Source organism: Alligator mississippiensis, chromosome 2 (genome assembly GCF_030867095.1).
Source record: "Alligator mississippiensis isolate rAllMis1 chromosome 2, rAllMis1, whole genome shotgun sequence".
Lineage (NCBI taxonomy): Eukaryota > Metazoa > Chordata > Crocodylia > Alligatoridae > Alligator > Alligator mississippiensis.
Window position 1 is genome coordinate 156,462,945 of NC_081825.1, and position 24,436 is coordinate 156,487,380.

At 48.2% G+C, this 24,436-nt stretch overlaps 1 protein-coding gene across 3 annotated transcripts in view; it reads right to left on the minus strand.

The window, feature by feature from the left end:
- HPGDS (hematopoietic prostaglandin D synthase) overlaps window positions 1-24,436 on the minus strand; it is a 68,508-nt gene that overhangs the window by 34,486 nt on the left and 9,586 nt on the right. For 2 of the 3 annotated variants that reach the window (XM_019488088.2, XM_019488086.2), the window contains exon 2: window positions 7,129-7,270. In XM_019488088.2, coding sequence (XP_019343633.1) covers window positions 7,129-7,261 — 133 coding nt within the window. In that variant the 5' untranslated portion in view covers window positions 7,262-7,270. Of the gene's footprint in view, window positions 1-1,215; window positions 1,259-7,128; window positions 7,271-24,436 lie in introns of those variants that run through there. The other variant, XM_019488087.2, reaches the window with a different exon arrangement.

Sequence of the window (24,436 nt, forward strand, 5' to 3'; positions counted from 1 at the left end):
TCTGTGATTCTATGATTCTACTTCAAGCCTAGGCTTAATCAGGAATTTGGGATTGCTCCACCTAAGTTCCCTGAAGGATCAATCTCTTCGAGGAGGCAGCACCCAGTGTGGCAGAACAGGGCAGGGAAGCTCCTTCCTGCTGCAAGTCCCACACCACCTTGGCAAGGTGCCCCCTACCTGCCTGGCAGCAGTGATAGTGGCAGCACAGAGTTGTGCCCCTTGCTGATGCTAGATGGGCAGTGGGTTCCTCACCATGAACAACATGTGGCCCCAGAGGCTGGGGGGACATGGCGACCACCTGCAGGTGGGGCCAGCAGTGGTGGCAGTGGCAGGGGGCATCAACGCCATCATCAATGCTTCTGTCTGGGGGTGCACTGCCAATTTCACGGGAGGCATGTCCACACACGTGCACCCCTTTGCATCACCAATGCTTCTCACCATGGCAGCATGGAGCTCCCAGTGGTGACACTAAGCTTTCCTGCCTGCCCTGCTCTGCTCTGATGTATTGGGTCTTGCCCACTGGGTTGCGGAGGCCATGCAGGGAGGACACCAGGGTGGGGATCCTGAGCCTGCAGCGGGAAGCCCACACCTGCAACCTCCCCACGGGCTCCACTCCAGCCATGTCACTCATGGGGGAGGGAGAGCTGGGCTGCACACTCTGGTCCACCATATCAGCTACTCCCTGCCTGGCTGGGGCTCAGGTCCTGCTGCATGAGGCAGGGGGCTGTGTACCCTGGGTCCCTGGCCCCATAGCCCTGGCAGCTGGGGCCCCACTCTGGCAGGGCTGGAGGGGGTAAAGGGCTGTGTGTGAGGAGTGAGGGGCACTGGCAAGGCCAGGGGGCTGTGGGTGGGGAATGAGAGGCACCAGCAGAACTGGGAGGCTGTGGCTTGGGAGTGAGGGGCCTGGACCTGTGTCCTGGTGAGTGAAGGGGGCAGGGGGAGCTCTGATTTTTCCATGATAAAAAAACCCAAAATCAAATACCAAAATGTATAGGTACTTAGAATGTATTTTATTATATTTATTGAGGCACTGGTAGGCTTCCAAATTGCTTTAAAATTGTAAATATATCAATAAAACATTGTGTTTAATTGATACCTGTATATATAGTGGCATTTCATTTTAATCACAGATTTGGGGGGGTTTAATCAGAGAATGTGCAATTTTTATCAGAGAATTTGCAATTTTTTTAAACAGGGAACCAGGATCCCACTTACCGGTGAACCTTAATCCAGATAAAACTGAGCTCAGGCTGGGAATCTGAAAATAAGAAACCAGAAGAAATTGTGGAAAAGTTAGTAATTTACATGAGGAAGTTGGTCCCTCTTTTGTCATTGTTTTTTTTTATCTATGGCAGGATGTGGCTCCCAGCTTTGCAGAAGTTGGATAATAGGCCTGTGCGAAGTGGCTATTATTTGCTTCAGATTCAGATTCAGGCGATTCTGGGGACAGTGATTCAATTCGGTGATTCGAATCACTGTCCCGATTCAATTTGGCTGAATCAGCCAGGCCCATGCGCTGCTCCTCTCCAAGCCTGGCAATGGCTGCTCCAGCTCCCGACTCTTTGAGGAAAAAAAGCCCCGACTTAGTGGGTGCTGCTGGGCAGGGGGCGATCCCTGCTGCTCCCCACAGCCACATGCTGTGTGGGGGCTCTGCATGAACCCCCCAACCCCCACCTCACTCCCCCAGTCCCCCAACAGGTGCCCCCACCTGGGCCAGCTCCAGCTCTTTAAGAAAAAAAAACCTGAAAAAACCCCTGGACTCACCACTCCTGCTATCCCGCTGCCTCCCATTGCTCTGCACCACATGGGGGGCTCTGCATGAGCCCCCAAAGTCCAGAGGCTGCAGCAGGAGCAGAGAGTCCCAGGGCTTTTCTCCGTTTTTTTTTTTTCTTAAAGAGCCAGAGCTGGCCAGGGTGGGGCACCCGTAGGAGGGGTGGGGGGAATGAGGGGGAGCCAGGGGGCTTGTGGCAGAGCCCCCATGCAACGTGAGGCAGTGGGGGGGGCAGTGGAGATTGCCCCCCTGCCCAGCAGCACCCAGTGAGCTGGGGCTTTTTAAAAAATTACGGGAAGTTGGGGCAGGTGGGTGCAGTTATGGGGGTGGGCTGGGGGAGCGGGCGGGGGGGTGGTGGGGGCTTAGGGTGCTGAGGGCCAGGGGGGCTGGCAGGGGTCCCCCCATGGTCCCCTCCCCCAGCCCCCCTACTCACTGCCTTCCAGCCCCAGACCAGTACTTACCAGCTCAGAGTGGCTGCAGTTCCCTGCTGCAACCACCAGGGACTGCCCAAATCATCAAAGCTCTCCGAATCTTTGCCAAAGATTCGGAGAGCTTTGAATTGATTCGGACCTTTAAACTGGTCCCCTGATTTGATTCAGATTCAGAGATTTGGCCACTGAATCGGACCGAATCTCCCCTGAATCGAATCACCACCCGAAGCTTCACACAGCCCTAGTGGATAGCCCTAGTTTAGACAATCGTGTCTCCAGGTCTCATTTCTGTGATCCTGTATCACCAAGTGAATGTTTTATTCATCCTAGGTTTCATTTTTATTTTTCTTTAGGCCTGGAGTTGAAATATACTTAGCTCTGGTATGCTGATCCCTGTTCGTCTTTGCTGATAACTTGAAGAGTTTAGTGTGTTGTTCCAGGTATGCTAGAACAGTGTGTACTATGCACTTTCCTTTTCTTCCTGATGAAATCTGAATGCTTTCCATGTATAAATAGACTGCTTATTTGAAGGGATTTGATTAGGCTGCTTTAAAATAATATGGTAACAAAGCAGCAGTTGTTTGAGATATCTTACAAAGGTCTTGCTGACGGTTAAGGTTTTGTATATTAATGTATACAATTCCTTCTAAGTAGTGAGGGTAAATCTTGGTCATTGTATCCAAAATTAATATCCAACGGGTATTTAGTTTTGATGCCTTACAATTAAGTTTAAACTATATTTAGTACAATAACACTATTCATAAAAGTTTAAATAACCTGTAAAGTTGCATTGTAAAAAGTGTTTATTTGTACAAATTAACTTTGAAGGAATCCCAGATGCTTTCCTTTAAAGTTCATTTGGTTTTAATGAAATTATTCATTGATGCTATCACAAGATAGACCATTGTGAGTTCTTCCATGGAGATCTTTGCAAAGTCACATGAATTAAGATACTGCAGGTTAAAAGGAGTGCCAAAGTATGTGTAACATATTTGACACTACTTACATGCTTGTACATTTGCACTAAAATTCTAATCCTGTAAACCAAGAGCAGTGGTTGAAATGAATGACATCTTATCAAATAATGCAGAAATGTTACTACTTAAAAATCAGTTAATTTTTATAGCATGTTGAATTTTGTAATATATAAAATATAAAACATTATTATACTTGTTTGTCTTTACAACTGTAGGATTTTTCTCTCTAAACAGTTTTATAGTGCTTCTAGTGATATATCTGGTCTTTAGAGGGCCAAAAGACTTTTTTTTTTCCCCCTTGAGAGGGAGAGATTTGTCTGGCATGCATTAGTCTGCTCTGAACCTACAGAGTACTACAAAACAAGAATGAATCTAGGCATGGAAGGATGCAAAGGGAGTAGTCAGGAAGAAGGTTGAGAGGGGTGTAGGAAGTGGGAGCAGGTTGTGCAAGGTGTTGAGCATTTTAGCTCTCATCCAGTAAGGCGCTTAAGCACGTATGCAACTATATGTATGTGCCACATGGGAGTGTTTGTACGATCAGGGTGCAGGGTCCAACAATGGGGTTGAAAAATCAGATAAAGACTATCGGATCTATTGTCCATATTTTAGTTGTGGCTGTCTTCCTTAATGAAGACTGATATAGGGGCCTGATCTCACTCACGGTCCCCTCAGTAATAGCAGCACTGAGTCAATAGCTAGGAACATAAATCCAACAAATTATCATAACTAGATAATGCTGTGGTTGTACTGACAGTCAGATACAAAAGTTAGTCTGCAGTGAAGGAAAACAGATTACCTACTGTATTTACTTGAATCCAAGATGAGGTTTTTTTTCCTCCCCAAACAACATAGGGAGAGGGGGAAGTTTAGTCTTAGGTTTGAGTGCCAGCCCAGGTAAGGCAGTGGCTCAGCTTCAGCCCCAGGTTTTAAGTTCAGGAATGTATTGCTAACTACTAATCCTTTCATACTATGTCTGCACTGTGGTACTCAAACCAGGTTCTTTTCAATTTAAAAAAAATCATCCCTCTTAGTAAAGGATCTACATGACAAATTGTGCCATTATTGATGTTTCTGCATCCCCCTGGCCTTGGGTAATCTGACTGATGCTTACGTGCGCTACTTGGTACTGGCATTGATTACCACTATTTGGCCTTTTTCTGCTGGATCCTTTTTTTACTGTGGACTCTTGGGAAAACTCCCCTTTACTGCCCCTTATACACATTTCTCTAAGTGAAAGAATCTGTATGGTCTGCCTTCTTGAGATATAGCATTAAATCCTGGCAGTTCATCCTCTACACTTAGCTAAAGTAACCAGGATAAAATCAATGGCCACATCCAGACAAGAGCACCTTATACCACGTATTTCGATGTTTTTTGTGCTGCAAAGGCATGCTACCCATGCGTGCGCTGCTCCATTTTTTTCTGCAAGTTTTTTTCACCATTGGGCAGCATGGGACTTGCAGCAGTAAGGAACTTCCCCACTCTGCTCTGCTGTGCCAGATCCCACTCACTGAGCCATGGAGCCTCTAAGGAAGGGCATCAGGGCATGGAGCTCCAGCCCATAGCAGGCAGCCTGCCCCAACCCTATGCAAAGGTCAGTGGGGCATGTGCCTCCCCTGGCCCCCCAGGAGTGTATGCAGCAGCAGGGAGCCAGCCTCCCTCCTCCCCCTTCCCCCCTCCCCCCCCCCGACAAGCTGCTCACGGCTCCATCCCGATCTCCGATCCCCTGTGGCTGTGCATTCCAGTCCTGGCCCTCAAGCCCCACCCAGGCTGGACAGCAGCCCTAGCCCTAGCTTACCCAACTCCCTCCCTCCCTCCCTCCTTATGGGGGCCTCAATCCCCCTTCCCCCCTCCAGTCTTTCCTGAGGGAGCTGCTCTCCAGGCTGCCTGGTGGCCATGTGCATGTGTGAGCATGCACATGACATCCCCTGTCTGACTGCCCTCCTCCTGCTCTCCGCAGCTGTTTGCAGGCTGGAACTCAGCCTGCCTGCAGAGAGCTCTGCAAAAGTGTAAAATCTGTGTCAGGGAGATCAGGGGGCTCATGGCAGAAATGCAACTGAATTAAGCAGTTTGAGACAACCACTAAAAACAAAGTGACAGCCATAGAATCATAGAGAAGTAGGGTTGGAAGAGACCTCCAGAGGTCATCTAGTCCAAACCTCAGCCTGAGGTAGGATCATCCCTATCTAAACCATCCTATATAATCTATACTCTGCATAAGACTACTGTCAACCCTGACACAACACAAGACATAACACTCTAACCTGCCACTAGTAAAGCAGAGGAACCATGGCAGTTGATTTTTCAGCCTATGCATTATTCCTCTTATTCATTATTTCTGTGGGTTTGGACAGATTACACATTTACACCATAGATTATTTTTCAAAACCTATGTAAATTACCCTTGGATCCAGGGCAAAGAGATGACCCATAATTATGCACTGAGTTGTGTTATAGTACTTTGTCACAAGTAGCAGGGGAACAACTAAAAGGCTACCTTTGTGCATAAAATTCAGAGAAAGGACTCTGGCACCAGTTCAATATATATAGGTAAAGTTTTACTCCTGATTTTTATGACAGTAATTTTATACTAGATTCAAGTAAGCTACTGCAGTATAGTATTATACATTGTCTATCAAGTCCTCCTTTGTATTTGTGTAAAGCCTGACATATTGGCATAAATGCATTGTATATCCACGCTCCTCAAGAACCTGTAAGACCATAAAGAGTGGTTCCTTTTTTGCGCCTTTCACTCCCAGATTCATGAACAGCATGTGCCCCTGGTGGCTGCGGCATGGCTGCGCAGGAGCCTGGTGGCGGTAAGCTGGGAGCTCCTGCAGATGCCACTGGCACTGTCAGCAGTGGGGGGAAGGGGGTGGTGAGCACTGACCAGGGGTCAGCAACCACCTGCAGGCACTGCCGGCACCATCAGCAGTGATCGTGGACCGCCCGCAGATACCGTGGAGGTGGGGTGGTGAGAGGTGACTGCTCGCAGGCACTGTCAACAGTCTCAGTGGTGCCTTTTTGTAGGGAGTGCACCACCACACTCAGGGGGTGCACATGCACCCATGTGAACCCCATATGCGTCATCCCTGCCCAGATTATTCTCTAAAGTTATGTAAGGGTGAAGTTGCATGTTTCAGTTAGAGTATACTAAATCTGTGGAATGCTAAGCAATGTTAAAATTAAAATGTGCTGAAAGCCATCACACATTAACTGTTAATACCATTTCTTGCCTGTATAGCTCTGACTGGTCACTAGAGGGCTAGAGACCAGAAGTGTGTCTAGGAACAGGACAGCTGCACTGTATTCCTGCTCTGGGTGGGTAAGGGGGTGGAATGGTACATCCTGGGATACTGAACACCTGCAAATTGCTCATTTTATCTCCATGGAGCAGATTAAAATTACCCTAACATGAGCTAAGTAGCACTACCCAGAGTTAGTCCTCACCTGAAGTGGTGTGAAGTTGACATGCTCAGACAGCACTTGACATGAGTTAATAAGCCTTAATATGTAGGTGTTTGCATTTTAACTGCCTGGTTGGTATAGTATAGTATAAGTGTAATATGTAACTTCACCCTAAGGACTGCAGTATCTCCTTTGAGACCAATTTTTTCTAAGAGTTCTAAAATGTTAACACTTGCCTTATCTCCAATAGGTCCTTGACAGGTAGCAGTTCAAATTCTGAGGCTAGGACCCAGCTTGGGTCAGCATAGAAGCCAGTGGAACCTATGGTAAGTTATATCAGGGGAAGGGACCTGATCTATGCTAGGGAGCCAAAGGGTGCAATCAGCCATGCTGCATCCAGGAGCAAAATTTCAATTGACTTCAATCAAGCCAGGACTTCAACAAAAAACAGAAAGAGCAAATGTGCACCCATTTTTTATTGATTTGTGTTATGACAGGATTTTTAATATAGATTTGGATAAAAAAAATCTGTTCTACTCACTTGGTTTGATGCTGGACCAATCTGCCCATTCAATCCTGTAGTCTTCATACTTTATGCCTGAATAGGCAAATAGGTAGCGAATGATTTCTCCTCTTCCTCTCAGATTGAAGTATGTAAGTTTGTAGTGTGACATGGTGAAGCTCTGAAAGAAAAGCCATGCTGATTATTTAACAGCCTGCCATATTTAAAGCCTGCCATATTTATTAGGGCTGTGCAAAATTTTGGCAGCCATTTTGTTTCAGAGGTGTTTCGGCCTGTTTTGTGTCCTAAACATCGACTTCAAAATGAAATAGAAGGCTCCAAAACTAAACAAAACCATCCAAAATATTTTGGATGTTTCAGAACGTTTTGGAGGTGGGCTTGTGGGGAAACAGAAACTCAGAAGAAGGAGGGGGAAGAGAGGAGGGGAAGGGCTGCCCTGATATTGATATCTGTAGCTGGCCATTGTCTGCGATCTGTCCCCGAGGTCCCTTCCAATCCCAGTGCTCTGGGGGAGGGACAGAGAAACAGCATGTAACAGTCTGTGAAGCCTTTCTCTGCCTTTTGTGAGCTGTCTGTCTGGAAGCAACAACATGTGAAAAGTACTGGCTGGCTTCCTCATGGTCAGTCTCTTGCTAGTCTCTCCTCTTGGAAAAGATTAGATACACCAGGCTTGTCCAACATACAGCCCGCCAAGCCATTTTATCTGGCCTGTGGCGGCAGCGGTGCCACTGAGTGCAGAGCTGCGGCAGTGGCACGGAGTGCGGAGCCACCACTGCAGAGCACAGAGCTGCCGCCGCCGCGGGGCAGCGGCAGCAGTGCGGAGCACGGAGCTGCAGCGGCGGTGCTGGTGGCGTGCAGCGCAGAGCCGCTGCCACTGAGCTTGGAGCTGCCAGCGTGGGGTGGTGGTGGTGCCAATGGCAGAGTGCGGAGCCACTGTGGCAAGGCCGCAGTGAGGCAGGCAGGGCCAGCCCGTGTGCCCCAGCTGGCAGCAGGGGGAGAAGAGCTGCTTACCTCCGCGGGGCCTCGGGGAGCGGCCCCACGCGGGAGGCCAAGCAGTGGCTGCTGGCACTGCCAGCCCGCACTTGCCTCCTCACCCGCCTGCTTCAAGCCTGCCCTGCCCTGCCCTGCCCTGCCCTGCCCCACAGCAAGGTGGCACCTGCTCCCCCGGCCAGTCTCCGCGCCCCCCCCCTGGGCACTGTGGCTCTCTGGGCCCAGCCGCCCATGAACTAGGCCCCGAGGGGGCCGCTTCTCATGTGCTGCTGGGGATGGGAGGAGCCCAGCCGGGTCTGCACCAGCCAGCAGAAGCAGCACTGGAGCCACATGCCGCTCGGGACGGGATGAGTCTGCGCTGGTCAGTCCCAAGCGGCACATGGCTCTGCCACGGCTTCTGCTGGCTGGTGCAGACCTGGCCAGCCTCCTCCCATCCCCACAGCACATGGGAAGCTGGCTTCAGCTGCATGCTGCTTTTCATGGCTGGTGCCAACCTGGTTCTGGCCAGGCGGGTCCTACAGCACCATGTCAACCCGGGCATGGCCCCGCGGCTTCTCCAGCACCAGGTCAACCTGGCTGTAGCCAAGCGGCTCCTGCAGCACCATGTCAACGTGGGCATGCATGCCATGTCAACCAGCACCATGTCAACCCCTGCAACTTCATTGGTGTCAAAGGTCACATGACATCACTTCCTGATATGATACCACTTCCTGTGATGTTTTTGAATATGGCTTACCAGCCCACTGGGTGATAAAAAGTTGGTGATCTGGCCCCACATTCAAAAAGGTTGGACACCCCTGAGATACACCTTTCCAATATATTACTGATAGAAGATGTATTGCACAGAGAAGATATATTACACCCACACCCACACACACACATTAAACAGGTAGAAAAAGATACATTACACATAGAAGATATATTACATGCGCATACACATATATTAAACACATACAAGACACTACACTTGATCTGAGCCTTCAAGAGGCTGAGAAGCAACACATTTTCCAGCACAGCAAACATTTTGAAGCATTCTGGAAAGGTAGGTGCCCGGTCATCTGGCAGGGGAGAGAGAGGGGCTAGAGGGGTTAGGGGGAGAGCTACAAGTTCCTCCCCCACCCCCAACTTAGATGCACCCTCTTCCCTAGCAGCCATGAGGCTTCTGCTGCTAGTGGCAGCAATGAGGTGGGAGCAGTATCAGCACCTGCCCCATCTCCACTAACATCAGCAATAATAATAACTCCCAGTACCACCAGCATGACAAGCACCAGCATGACAGTCTCCTCCACCCCAATTTCAGTTCCCAGCCTGAGCCTTCTAGTGCTAGAGGAGGAGCTGGATCTGGAACCAGGGGAGCTCAGTGCCATAGTCAGAGAAGTTCTGGGGAAGGAGGGGCAGTCTGAGTTTCTGCACCCCTCAAAGTTCCCCCAGAGCCAGGTCTCCTCTGGAAAGCACTGTGGAGGAGGTTGAGGTTGTAGAGGTAAGTGGCTCAACTGAGTCAGCTCCTCCTGTTGTTGTGCCTCTTCCTGCTGAGGAGGGGGATAAGGCAGGATCTGCACCCGCACTCCAGAAGCGAGGGGGTAGTATAGTGTGGGATCATTTCGAGGTGGCAGATGATCCCACGTAGGCTATTTGCCTGCACTGCTGATGCAAAACCAGCCTTGGCAAGGACAAGAAATACTTCAGCACCACGGAGATGCTGATGCATCTCCGCAGGCACCACCCCCTTGCCCTTGCTCCTCAGCCTGGCACCAGTGGGAGCATGCGCAAAAGGAAGTCCCCCTCTCTCTCCAAAGTCCCCATCCCTCAGAAGCAGAGGCAGGCCACCCTGGAGCAGTGGGGGAAAGGCAGAGAGGAAGGGGAACACATTCCCAAGGTGAACGAGATCACCCAGAGCATTGGGGAGATATTTGCTGTGGATGGCCAGCCCTTCTTAGTTGAGTAGTCAGGGTTCAGGAGACTCATGGTGCTCATGGCCCCATCATACCACATACCTGCATACATCACCTTCACCAGGACAGTGGTACCCTCCTTGTACGAGGCATGCAGGGAGTACATGAGGGAGGAGCTGCACAAAGCAGGTCCACAGGTGGCCTTACACTTCACCTCCAACATCTGGAGCAGCCGAGGTGGAGATCATCAAGGCATGACAGGAAAAAGAGGGGCAGGTGGTTGGCCCCAAAACAGGTGGACAGGCAGAGATCTAAACAGCACCAGGAAGGCCCCCTGTTACAGACTACCATCCCTGCTGGTTTGATTTTGCTGCACCTAAACACACACAAAACCACACAAGTGTCATGAGTTTTGCTTTGAACAGTTTGAGGTGCAGCTTCACAGAAACCCCTGCACCTATCTCCTTGAAACCTCAGAAGGGGCTACTATCCCTGCAATTTTCATCCAAATTAGGTAAAAAATGACAAAGTTATAGGCATTTTAGTGATTCCCCATTATAGCCTATGGCCAAATCAACGAAACAGAGTCGAAACTCCAAAACAGATTGAGCTGAATTGAAATGGAACAGTGATCTGAAACACCAAAACGAATCACTGTGCCTCTGAAATGGCCGAATCTGAAACCAAAGTGAAACATAGCCATTTCACATAGCCCTATATTTATACAGAGGAAAATATGCTTATGTGTTTTCTTTCCCCAAAATCATTTTAAGTCTCTTCAACCAGAACTAAGAAGTATTGGCAAAATTGTGTGTAGGCCTTTCTCTTGCATTCCTGTCCTTTGGGAGTGATCCAATTGATTTCAATGAGACTACACACCGTTAATGAATGCAAATATTTCTAGGACTGGGGCTTTATGTAACACTTTGATACAGCATGTCTGCCATCCAGCCAGTGCTATTTATTTTCATGACTCTAAAAGTTATTAAAAAACAACTTGCAAATAGTTAACAGACTGTTCATGTTATTTAATGTTTTGGTTCTATTTATTTTTGTTTTCAAAATAGCAAAGTGAACTCTTCTAAATCAATTTATTTAAGAATTATGACTGTCCCTCAAGCACATTTTAAATTGATTTTTTTTTGTATGCTTTACATTCCTCTACAGAAACTTTTCACTGGTGGAACCAATTTAATGTACTTTTAAAACATGGGTAAATATACTTCAAGACTAGATTCTGTAAGCTGTGCCTCCAGGCCTAAGCTTGGCCTATGTAACCATGACAAGCTGCAAAATGCAGCCGAGCAGCAAAAGGCCTCAAGGCCTGTGCCTGGGTGACTAGCTACAAAAAAGGCTAAGCAGAGAAGTCCTCAGAAGCCTTTGCTTGGCTGACCACAGCATAAGTCCTTGCAAGTGCTATAACTGACTTAGCAGAACAGAAAAAACATCCATCTGTCTCACTAGACACAATCAGACAGAGCACAAGGTTTCAGTAAGAACAAGGCAGCCTTGTTAGCCAGGGTTAAAACAGCATTCTACCATGGGACGAAAGGAGATAAGAGGCCTTCCCTACAGTCCCCATTACTTTCTCAAGGATATAAATCCTAAATAATTGGCATTTTCTTGGCCCATAAATTATCTAGTTTAATCTAGTTAGAAATTGGTTCTGGATGTCTCAGTGAAACAAAGATATTTAAATAAAACCAATCAGAGACCACTCATTAAAATATCAGAACCAGTTATCTATAAATAGTAGACACAGAGGCCAGGGACAGACATTACATATAAACCAGTTTAAGTGATCAGAAATGGATTTAAACCTGTAACAGAACAGATATTCAGTGCACATAAACCAGTTTGAAAATGGCTGAAACCAGTTTGTGATAAACCTGGTTGAATATAGTATCAGACTTAACTGATTTGGCTCAAACCAGTTTATACAATGTCTGTCCCAGACCCCTTGCTGGTTTAAGATAAACCAGACACCCTCAGCATCCCGGCATGCTCTCTGGGCTGGGCGGGGTGCTCTGCCCTCTGCTCCCTGGCCAAAGCTCCTCTGGCACATATCTGCAGACACAGCAGCTTCCCGGTGCCCCCCTCCCCCTCCCCTCTCACCACTCACTGCTTAAGCAGAGATCCCTTCCTCCTCTCTCCCACAGCATGGACCATAGACAGCATGCGGTATGGTAGCTAGTGCTGCATAAGGCTCCAGCAGAACGCAGACACAGCTGGGTTTGCCTGGTTTCTCAGTGCGTGCAATGCGTAGGCGGTGCATGTGCACCCCCTCACAGCAGCATTCCCCATTTAGGTGGCAGGCGGGGGGGGGGCAGGTGGGAGTGCTGGTGCCCCCCTGAAAGCTCCAGCCAAAGGGTGGGGGTGCAAGAGAAATCCTGCTGGCACTTCCAGCCAGCATTCCCTCTTAGAGCCAGCTGAGAGGGAATGCTGCTTCCAGGTTGGTCCACACAACCGCCCATGGCGGGGAATTCAGCCCCCCGACCCAGTTGTCATGATTGGCCATTCCCCCCCCCCCCCCAGTTGCTGACTGGCTGCTGTGGGGGCAAGTGCCCCCCTGACTCAGGAGGTACCAGTCGCCCATGTCACTGCTCAAGCAGGAAACCCCCCTCACCCCTCCCATCTCCCACAGCACAGACCCCAGCCTCATGGACCCTAGGCATGTGGTATGCTAGCTAATGCCAAGAGGTCTCTGTGTGCATCTCACTGGGACAGGCAGGCAGACAGAACAGAGAGGCTACTGCTTTGCTAACTGGGTAATAAAGACTCCTATCACCTCTGGGCTGCCTTGCTGCAACTGTCAGTTTGCTGCAGACAGTCTGACAAGCAGGGAGGGAGATTGAAAAGCTCTGTATCATCAGCAGATGCACACTCTGCACACACACCCTTGCCTCAGAGTGCTAGCAAGGGTCTGGGGGCTGACTACTCTCCCGCCCCTTGAACAGCCAGCAGGGAAAAGCCTGGGAGCAGAAAGTCCTGCCAGAGCCTGGCCACACCCCACTGCCCCTTCAGCTCAACACTGTGGAAGGGAAGGGAGCACTGCTCTAGCAACCCCCTGGCTTCTAGCCTGAGCCACTGCAGGTATGTGCCTGCATTTCCTCAGTCCAGAGGGGATGTCTTTCTATGGTTGGAAACCAGTTCAGCCTAGCCATGATAGACTAACCTCCAAAGGTTGAATCAATTCAGGCTCAAGCTTTTTGAATGTCTGTTCCTAGCCAGACTGAAGGAGGCTGGGAATTTCTACATGACATGTGCTGGGCCGCCTGAAGGAATCTCCTGCTGTGGAGACCATGAGCATGATCAGCTTCACTTTGCAGCAGTCAAGACCTGTGCCATAAGATTGAGTTTATCCTCAGGACCAGTGTTGCCTTTTCAATCAATCAATATACTTCTCACATTTGTTGGAATTACCCAAGAGTCTATTTGAATTTTCCCACCACCCAGCCCCATTAAAAATTGTTAACAATTCAGCCTACTGTTACTAAATATAAAGCCATTACAATCAAACAGAGCTTTAAGAATCCATATGAATAGAAACATTGTGCAACAATTCTGCAGTCCTGAGTTTATTACCAGCCCTAAGTGAGATTGTTTATGAACTTTCCAGTCATTTGGGGCCAATTTTAGCCATGTTATGTGTTTGTAGGAAACTCTGCATCTTGATGCTTTTGCATTGTTAAACTCCAGACTAGGAAGAACTAAATGCTTTGGTATGATTTGTAATTTGTCCAATCTCAAGATCGAAGCAAGACTGTTATGATGAAGTAAATCTCCATGGAACTTTTGAGGGACAAAATGTGATTCCTACTTCTGAAAATTTCTGTTTCTAATCTTGTCTAAGTCTAACCCAACCATGCAGCTGGCCCAATAAAAGCTATCGCCCACAGAAATCCTAGCCTTAAAAGTTAATGGTACAAGGAAATTCTCCTCAAGCCAGTCAACCTGGACACAAAAGTACCAAGTATGGATGACTAGCTTAAAAAAATAAAAACATGAATAACTATTTCACTAGGAAAATAATATCACATTTGAGGTGGTGGCCAGGTAGGAGTTCTGCCTTAGGATATGAAAAAGGAGCCACAGCTGAGTTCAGCATTTTGTTTGTGTTTCTCCAGAGCTGGAAAAATGTCCTTGTGGCAGAAAATCTCCTTTAACAGTGTAAAGTATAATTATACATTAGATTTTGTAGATCTCTTTTGTTTGTTTGTTTTTTTCTAGGCACAAATAATGTCTCATGCTTTCATTTTTATGGGGACCAAACAACCTTGTCTCCCTCTGAAAAAGCAACATTAGAAAAATGTCTGTCTTTTTAACTGGATTTATAATTAATTATTATTATTCAAAAGTTATTATATTGTTTGATATATATTTATAAAGAAAGGATGTTTGAATCCATGCAGTATTATTTCTTTTAAAGGTCTTTTAAAGTACTTTTCAAATCACTTATGTGTAGTGCCACAGCTAACACCTGAAATACCACCATTGTGACATGGGACTTGGCTGCTGCTCTGTAACACCACTCAATAAAATTGTGATGAATAATAAAGGTCTATCTAATGGGAGCTAAAGAGAGAATTTAAGGTAGACTGTACACAGTTTTCTAAGAGGCATTCTGTCCTGGGTGTCAGAATCAACACTGTAGGTAAAGAATTTGGGGATTATTCCTACTGTGCCTGATTACGTTTACAAGGTGCCATGCTGTAGATGTATTAACAGACCCTCAGGAAAGAAAGATAATCTTAAGGCCCAATGATGCTCACACTGACATAGGTGACGATTCCTTTAAATGATAGGCAATACTGTAGTGGCCTTTAATGAGTAGTATTCAGGATTTTGGATCACTTCCAAAGTACTCTCATCACTAATCAGTTTGATTTAAACCTACACAATGTTAAATCTTGGGATCAGTAATTGTTACAAAAACACTCCCACAATAAGCTTCCACCAACAGCTTGCAGTTCATATATATGAAGTATTTCAAGATAATGAGGCCATTTCGTTGTCAAGTGAAAGAAAAGTGATGTTTATTGTGCAGAAGCACTGAGGTGAAAAATCTGTACTAAGTGTTTAGATAGTTAATCTTAGGCAGGTTTCATCGAAACTGTACAGCACAATTAAATAACAAGGGTGGGTCCTTCAAGTCCTTGGGATGGGACATTGCCAGTAGGCAGTTCTTTCCCCTCCATCTCAGTAATGAATTAATATTTCAGCATAGTGTAAGAATGCTATTGGCATAGAAAAGATAAACCTGATGTCCCAAACTACCCTTAGCCACTGATATAAAGGAACTCCCATTGATCTTAGTGGAAACAACGCTGAACCATAGATCTGTACTCTTTGGACACCTGCAAGAACCAGCTGGGCCCAACCCTCTTCATTTAACTTTGCTATATGGTTTGGAGTGTTTGACAACACTAGCTATACAAATATTTAGTATTAACCTTTCATATTGGTGCATCCACTTTTATCTGGCAGAGAAATGCTAAATTATTTTTCTTTTCCACTTCTTTCTTTTCATAAAAATCAGACATATCCTTCTTGCTGCCTGGCATAAATTGCTAGATCATCCTAGACTCTGCCATATTCCAAAATGTATATATGGCAAATTTTGCCAACTAAGAGACCAGGGAGTTGATGTTTTAGTGAACCCCTCAATCACTGGGGCTGGCTACTGCTCTTAACTAAGGGTATTCTCTCCTAATCTGTGAGGCCTTCCCAAAAGCACATGATTTTCTCAACCAAGATTTTCTTGCCTGATCTTCTCAGTAAATTACAGTGATCAATGCCAAATTCTGGAGTTGAGCAAGCCAGAACAATTTGTAGTTGAAGGAAGCCTGTCATGCTATGCCAAGTAAGTGTGTCCTTCCTTAAGGCAGAGACACAAGTTCCCACAGCTTCAAACCAGGGGCCTTAGCCTGACCAGTACAGCTGCTCACCCTAGCCTGTTTATCATATAGCTGAGTGTCCAAGCTGGTCAAGGCTGTCCTGAAACCTTCAGCAGGGCCTAGCCCTCTGCCTACTCACTGGTACCAGAGTGGCTGGCCAGGGTCAGCTGACCCCCTAGTTACTTCATATAAACCTGTGACTTGGAAAAGGAAGTGTTTGAGCAATAGGGCTCAATCTGATCTCTGATTATCTTGACTTGTGTTCCACATCTACTCTCAGTTTGATCTCCATGCTCTCTCTGATCCTTTGGCTTCCCAGCTTGGCTTGTCCCTAGACCCTGTTTTCTGCTTGATCTCCTGGCTACTTGGTCTAGCTTGCCATCTGACTCCACACTCTGCCTGGAACGTGGTCCTCTAGCTTCCTGACTTGGCTTGCTTCCAGATCCAGGCCTTGGACTGGTTTCCTGACTTCTTGACCCTGCCTGTACCTGGATTCATGGATTGTAGTGGGCTGAAAGAAACCTCACAGATCATCGAGTCCAGCTCCCCTGCGCTGCTTTAGGCAGGAAGACAACTGGGGTTAAGTGACCCCAGAGAGGTGACTGTCCAGTTTCCTCTTGAAAACTTCCAGGGTAGGTGACTGCACCACCTCTAGATGGAGTTTATTCCATAGTCTCATCACCCTGACCATGAAAGTGTTTTTCCTGGTATTAAGCCTGAAGCGGGCTTCCAGGAATTTGTATCCATTGGCCCTGGTCTTCCCCAGGGGTGCCCTAGTGAACAGTTGTTCACTGAACTTCTGATGCACTCCTCTGGTATAGCGGTAAGCTGCTATCAAGTCCCCTCTCAACCTTCTCTTCTTTAGGCTAAAGAGGCCCAGGTCCCTCAGCCTATCCTTGTATGGCTTGCCTTACCTATGGTGTCCTCTTTTCTGGACCCTTTCCAGTTTTTCCACGTCCTTATTGAAGTGTGGCACCCAGAACTGGACACAGTACTCAAACTGAGGTCTCACCAGTGCTGAGTACAGCGGGAGTATCACTTCCTTAGTTTTACACGAGATGCATTGGTTGTTGCATGCCAGTGTGTTATTTGCCCTGCTGACCACCACCGCCTCACACTGGCGGCTCATATTCATGTGATGGTCAATCATTACCACGAGGTCCCTTTCAACTGTGGTGAAAGTCAAGCTGTCACCACTGAGCCTGTATGTATGTTGAGGGTTGTTTGCCCTCAGATGGAGCACCTTACACTTGCAAGTGTTAAACTTCATCTGGTTCTGGTCTGCCCAACTCTCAAGCCTGTCCAGGTCTGCCTGTATCTGCAACGTATCTTCTGAAGTGAACACACTGCCCCATAACTTTCATAGATTCATAGATGTTAAGGTCGGAAGGGACCTCAATAGATCATCGAGTCCAACCCCCTGCATAGGCAGGAAAGAGTGCTGGGTTTAGATGACCCCAGCTAGATGCCTATCTAACCTCCTCTTGAAAACCCCCAGGGTAGGGGAGAGCACCACCTCCCTTGGGAGCCCATTCCAGACCTTGGCTGTCATCGGCGAACTTGGCCAGTGAGCTTTTCACTCCTTCATCCAAATCATTGATAAAGATTTTGAAAAGTGCCAGTCCAAGCACAGACCCCTGAGGGACACCACTGGCCACTTCATGCCAGGATGACACACATCCATTCATGAAAACTCTCTGGATCCTACCCTGTAGCCAGTTTCCCACCCACTGAACCGTCGAGCAGTTAATCCCACAATCTTCCAATTTTCCCACAAGGATATCATGGGATACAAGATCAAAAGCCTTTTGGAAGTCTAGGTATATAATGTCTACCTCATCTCCCATGTCCAGGTGGTGAGAGGCCTGGTCATAGAAGGAGATGAGATTGGTAAAACAAGACCTACCTGTTACAAAGCCATGCTGGCTGTCATTCAGAATCTTACCTTCCACAAGAGTATCACATATAGATTTTTTAATGAGATTTTCCAAGATTTTCCCTGGGATAGAGGTTAGGCTGATTGACCAATAGTTGTCCGGGTCCTCCTTCTTCCCCTTTTTGAAGATGGGTACAATGTTGGCCCTCTTCCAATCCTCAGGGATTTCCCCTGTGCACCACAAATTCTGAAAGAGCTTTGCCAGGGGTACTGCGATGACCTCAGCCAGCTCCTTCAGCACTCTCAGTTGGAGTCCATCTGGTCCTGCTGACTTAAATGTCTAGCTTTTCTAGTTGGTCTTGCTCCTGCTCAGCATCCACAGTGGGGAGGCTGTCATTCCTGGCATCCCCACTATGAGCCTTATCTCACTTGTCTTTCCCCTTGGTCCAGTGAAATACCAAAGAAAAGTGGGCATTCAGGAGTTCAGTTTTTTCCTGAATGTCAGTTACCAGCTGTCCCGAGGTGTGAAGCAGGGGTCCTGCACTTCCATTTGTTTTCCTTCTACTGCCTACATACCTAAAGAAGGACTTCTTATTGTCCTTGACTCCCGTGGCTAACCTAAACTCAGTCAATGCCTTGGCTTTCCTGATAATTTCCCTACAAGTGCTGGCCACTATTACATAGTCCTCCTTGAGGACCATCCCTAGCTTCCACTGTGTGTACACCTCCTTTTTTTAAGAGGACCACAATGTCCCCATTAAGCCAGGAGGGCTTGCCATCCTTCTGCTACCTTTCTGCTTTGCAGGAACGTTTTTCTTTTCTGCTTCAAGGATTGCACCTTCAAGGGCTTCACCTGTCCCACAAAGGTAAGCGTGTGTTTTCTACTAGGTTGGCGGATCTCCTCCAGCGGGCTTTAAACTAGGCTCGTCGGGGGGAGGGGAGTACGAGGGCAGGGGAAGCTGTGGACCACCAAACCATGTGGCACCCACAAGGACAGCCCAGCCTGAAGAAAGAGAGCATTGGGAACCTGAAAGCCGTGGGGAGACCAGCACTACAGAACAGGTAAGAAACAAGAAGGTAAGAAACAATGGGCCCCTTGGGACTCGGAGCGGGGGGGCAGCAAAGGCACCAGTCGCAGGGCTCAGGTGCCTATATACTAATGCTAGGAGCATGGGGAACAAGCAGGATGAATTAGCGCTCCTGCTTGCACTAAACACCTATGACTTAGTGGGGCTAACAGAGACCTGGTGGGATTCATCCCATGACTGGGCGGTACATATTGAGGGCTATAGATTGTATAGAAAGGACAGGTCGGGGAAGAAGGGGGGGGATTGCACTTTATGTCAGTGAGCAATATACATCAACCCTCATCAAGACAGAATCCGAGGTTGAGGAAGTAGAAGGATTGTGGGTTAGGCTACATGGGGGGCAAGGAGAAAGGGATTTGGTGGTAGGGGTCTGCTACAGACCCCCACACCAAGGGGAAGAAATAGATGCGGGGCTCCTGAGGCAACTCTCGGAGACCATAAAAGCTAAAGAGGCGGTAGTCATGGGGGACCTAAACTACCCTGATATCTGCTGGGAGACGCAGACAGCAAGGTCCCATCGCTCACGCAGGTTTCTAACCTGTATACAGGACCTCCACCTGACACAGGAGGTACACGGTCCCACTAGGGGGAATGCCATACTGGATCTGGTATTGGCAACAGGAGATGACATGATAGGGGACCTCCAGATCGGTAGCCATTTGGGAGACAGTGATCACCTTATAATAGAATTCAACATAAGACGGCGAGTGGGTAAGGTAACTAGTAGGGTGAAAGTGCTAGACTTTAGGAAAGCTGATCTCAATGCACTCAGGCGATTAGTCAAGGAAGCACTACAGAGTAGGAGTTTTGAAGGGATGGAAGCCCAAGAAGGGTGGCTGTGCCTAAAGGAAACGATCCTTTGGGCACAAAGCAAGACGATCCCCAAGCGAGGCAAAAAAGGGAAAGGGGCCAGAAGGCTTCCATGGCTGACCAGAGAAATCCAGGGCAGCCTAAGGGGCAAAAGGGGAGCACATAAAAAGTGGAAACAGGGTGAGATCACTAAAGATGAATATACCTCCTCTGCTCGTGCTTGTAGGGAGGCAGTTAGGCGGGCCAAAGCTACCATGGAGCTGAGGATGGCAACCCAAGTAAAAGACAACAAGAAATTGTTTTTTAGATATATTGGGAGTAAAAGGAAGGCCCAGGGAGGAATAGGACTGCTGCTAAATGGGCAGAAACAATTGGTGACAGATAGGGGGGACAAGGCTGAACTCCTCAACAAGTTCTTTGCCTCAGTGTTCCTAAGTGAGGGGCACGACAAGTCTCTCACTGGGGTTGTAGAGAGGCAGCAGCAAGGCGCCGGACTTCGTAGATCCTGAGGTGGTGCAGAGTCATTTGGAAGAACTGGATGCCTTTAAATCGGCAGGCCCGGATGGGCTCCATCCGAGGGTGCTGAAGGCACTGGCTGACATCATTGCAGAGCCACTGGCGAGAATATTCGAACGCTCGTGGTGCACGGGCCAAGTCCCGGAGGACTGGAAAAGGGCTAACGTGGTCCCCATTTTCAAAAAGGGGAGGAAGGAGGACCCGGGCAACTATAGGCCAGTCAGTCTCACCTCCATCCTTGGTAAAGTCTTTGAAAAAATTATCAAGGCTCACATTTGTGAGAGCCCGGCAGGGCAGATTATGCTGAGGGGAAACCAGCACGGGTTTGTGGCGGGCAGATCGTGCCTGACCAACCTAGTCTCTTTCTATGACCAGGTTACGAAACGCCTGGACACAGGAGGAGGGGTGGATGTCGTATACTTAGACTTCAGGAAGGCCTTCGATACGGTATCCCACCCCATACTGGTGAACAAGTTAAGAGGCTGTGATGTGGGTGACTGCACAGTCCGGTGGGTGGCGAATTGGCTAGAGGGTCGCACCCAAAGAGTCGTGGTAGATGGGTCGGTCTCAACCTGGAAGGGTGTGGGCAGTGGGGTCCCGCAGGGCTCGGTCCTTGGACCGATACTCTTTAATATCTTCATCAGCGACTTGGACGAGGGAGTCAAATGTACTCTGTCCAAGTTTGCAGATGACACAAAGCTATGGGGAGAAGTGGACACGCCGGAGGGCAGGGAACAGCTGCAGGCAGACCTGGATAGGTTGGACAAATGGGCAGAAAACAACAGGATGCAGTTCAACAAGGAGAAATGCAAAGTGCTGCACCTAGGGAGGAAAAATGTCCAGCACACCTACAGCCTAGGGAATGACCTGCTGGGTGGCACAGAGGTGGAAAGGGATCTTGGAGTCCTAGTGGACTCCAAGATGAACATGAGCCGGCAGTGTGACGAAGCCATCAGAAAAGCCAATGGCACTTTATTGTGCATCAGCAGATGCATAACGAATAGGTCCAAGGAGGTGATACTTCCCCTCTATCGGGCGCTGGTCAGACCGCAGTTGGAGTACTGCGTGCAATTCTGGGCGCCACACTTCAAAAAGGATGCGGATAACCTGGAGAGGGTCCAGAGAAGGGCAACTCGTATGGTCAAGGGCCTGCAGACCAAGCCCTACGAGGAGAGACTAGAGAAACTGGACCTTTTCAGCCTCCGCAAGAGAAGGTTGAGAGGCGACCTTGTGGCTGCCTATAAGTTCATCACGGGGGCACAGAAGGGAATTGGTGAGTATTTATTCACCAAGGCGCCCCCGGGGGTTACAAGAAACAATGGCCACAAGCTAGCAGAGAGCAGATTTAGACTGGACATTAGGAAGAACTTCTTCACAGTTCGAGTGGCCAAGGTCTGGAGCGGGCTCCCAAGGGAGGTGGTGCTCTCCCCTACCCTGGGGGTCTTCAAGAGAAGGTTAGATGAGCATCTAGCTGGGGTCATCTAGACCCAGCACTCTTTCCTGCTTATACAGGGGGTCGGACTCGATGATCTATTGAGGTCCCTTCCGACCCTAACATCTATGAATCTATGATTGTATCCTTGAGCAACGACCACTCTTTGTGCGCCCCATTCACCTTCCCTTCCTAGTCCCACATCGCCTCCCTTACTAATGCTCTGAGCCTGTCAAAGTCAGCATTTTGAAGTCCAAGACTTTAGTCCTGCTGGTTGATTTGTCAACCTTGCAGTGGATGGTGAACCTTATAATTTCATGGTCACTGTCACCCAGGGTACCCTCAGTGTTCAAGCCACACACCAGATCATCTCCCCTAGCCAAGACCAAGTCTAGGAGGGCGATACCTCTGGTTGGCCCTTGCACTTCCTGGGTCAGGAAGAGCTCCTCAATCACAGTCAAGAAACTGCATAAACGATCTGACCTAGCCAAGTGTTCCTCCCATTCTATGTCCGGGTAATTGAAGTCATCCATGACAACCAAGTCCCTTGCACGTGCAGCCTCTGTCAGTTCTCAAAAGAACTCCAGATCCAGCTCCTCTCCTTGGTTTGGTGGCCTGTAGTAAATGCCTACAGTTAGTTTTCTCTCACTTGCCCCTCTCCCTCCCCCCTCCCCCTCCCCACCATAGCTTGACCCAGAGGGTTTCAAGCTGCTTATCTTTGGAGCCAATGTCATCCTCCAGAAAAGTGTACTGTTTATAGATTCATAGATCCATAGATGTTAGGGTCAGAAGGGACCTCAACAGATCATTGAGTCTGACCCCCTGCATAGGCAGGAAAGAGTGCTGGGTTCAGATGACCCCAGCCAGATGTCTATCTAACCTCCTTTGAAGACCCCCAGGGTAGGGGAGAGCACCACCTCCCTTGGGAGCCCATTCCAGATTTTGGCCACTCCAACTGTGAAGAAGTTCTTCCTAATGTCCAGTCTAAATCTGCTCTCTGCTAGCTTATGGCCATTATTTCTTGTGACCCCCAGGGGCGCCTTGGTGAGTACAGCCTCACCAATTCCCTTCTGCGCCCCCATGATGAATTTATAGGCAGCTACAAAGTCACCTCTCAACCTTCTCTTGTGGAGGCTGAAGAGGTCCAGGTGCCCTAGTCTCTCCTCATAGGGCTTGGCCTGCAAGCCCTTAACCATACGAGTGGCTCTTCTCTGGACCCTCTCCAGGTTATCCACATCCCTCTTGAAGTGTGGTGCCCAAAACTGCATGCAGTATTCCAGCTGCGGTCTGACCAGTGCCCGATAGAGAGGAAGTTTCACCTCATGTAGAGAGCTACCCCTCCTCCTTTTCTCCCTACTCTGTCCCTTCCACTCACTCCTGATCCAGGTCTCCCCATGTCCTCTGACTGGCCCCTGACTGGCTGCCCATGACCTGGCACCTGCCTAATTTTAAATATTTGGAGACTACCTCATTAACCAAAAATAAATAAATAAATATATATAAATAACTACTTCCCTTTCACCCTGCCCTAATTAATTTAATCTCTGACTCTTTACAGAATTAGAGGAAAGAGAGAGTCATTAGGTTTGGGTTTTGTTTTAAATGCTTGGAATCTAGGGCCGTGTATAGATGAAATGGGGGTGCATATGCTCAACACTTTAAAGCAGGTTAAATGCTTTCGCACCACTTTAATGGTGTTGGTGTTTGTTTCCTGTCTTATCTAACTGTTAAGTAGATATGCCTTGGCGGCATATTGCACATTAATTCCAGCCACTGTAGGAAATTCGGCGGCATAATGTGCCTTAAATGACTTGGGGCACAGCAAACTAAGACTCCTCCAAGGATTTTTAATTTGCTGCCCCTACAGCTGTGGAGCAAAGCACTGGGCTCCATGCAGCAGCCCGGGAAGGCAGGCTCCACCGAAGAAAAGCGGTAAGCCTGATTTCCCACCTGCCCCCGGAGCCTGCCTGCCTGAACTGCTCTGGGGCCCAGTGCTTTTCTCCAAGGCTGTGGTGCCCCCCCAGGACCACCTGAGCTGGGTGTCTGCAGGCAGGTGCCGCCGGGGGGGGGCCTGCCAATGCCGCAGAAGGAAGCACGCCCCCCACCCCTCCCAGCCCAGGGACCCCTCCGCCCACCAGCAGCTCACCCTCTCCTCCCCACCACTGATGAGGCAGGTAAGTATGGGATGTGTGCATGACATGGGGGCTTTAAGGGCCCTAAATTGAAGCTGTGGGTTTAGAAGCCCACTACTTCAATTTTGGGCCCCTGTTTCATGTACACAAACCCTAGATAGGCAGAAATTATGATTCTTGGTTTTAAAGCTTCAAATTGGACTAGGGTACCTGAATGACAGACTCTCTCCCTGGGTATCTCAGAAGTGGTACCTGTGCTAAAGGGGGAAGCTGCTGGTAAGACATTTTCCAGGTGATTTTATTCCCATATTGTCCCCCAGAGCCCAGTTACATTAACTTTCAGGGCAAGGCTCATCTAGTTTTCTTAAGATTTTTTAGGGGAGGATTTCAAGAATCAGGTGTTGCTCAGGGGATATTACTATTTACAAAGTTTTCATATGAGTTATATTGTACTGTAAGTCTACAATGCTGTTTATCTTATTATGTTTTTAAGGTTTGAACAAGCACCAAGAAAGTCAGACATGAGTCTTTAATATGTATTTAAGCAAGAACCCAGAATTTTCAAGAATAAGATATGACTTTTGGGTTCCTCTTTTTTTTTCTCTCTCCAGCTTCAGACATTTAGTGTTTGACTATTCAGGACCTACTAAGTGCCTGTCCTCTGAAAATTAAGCCTTTTTAATAAAAGCCTTA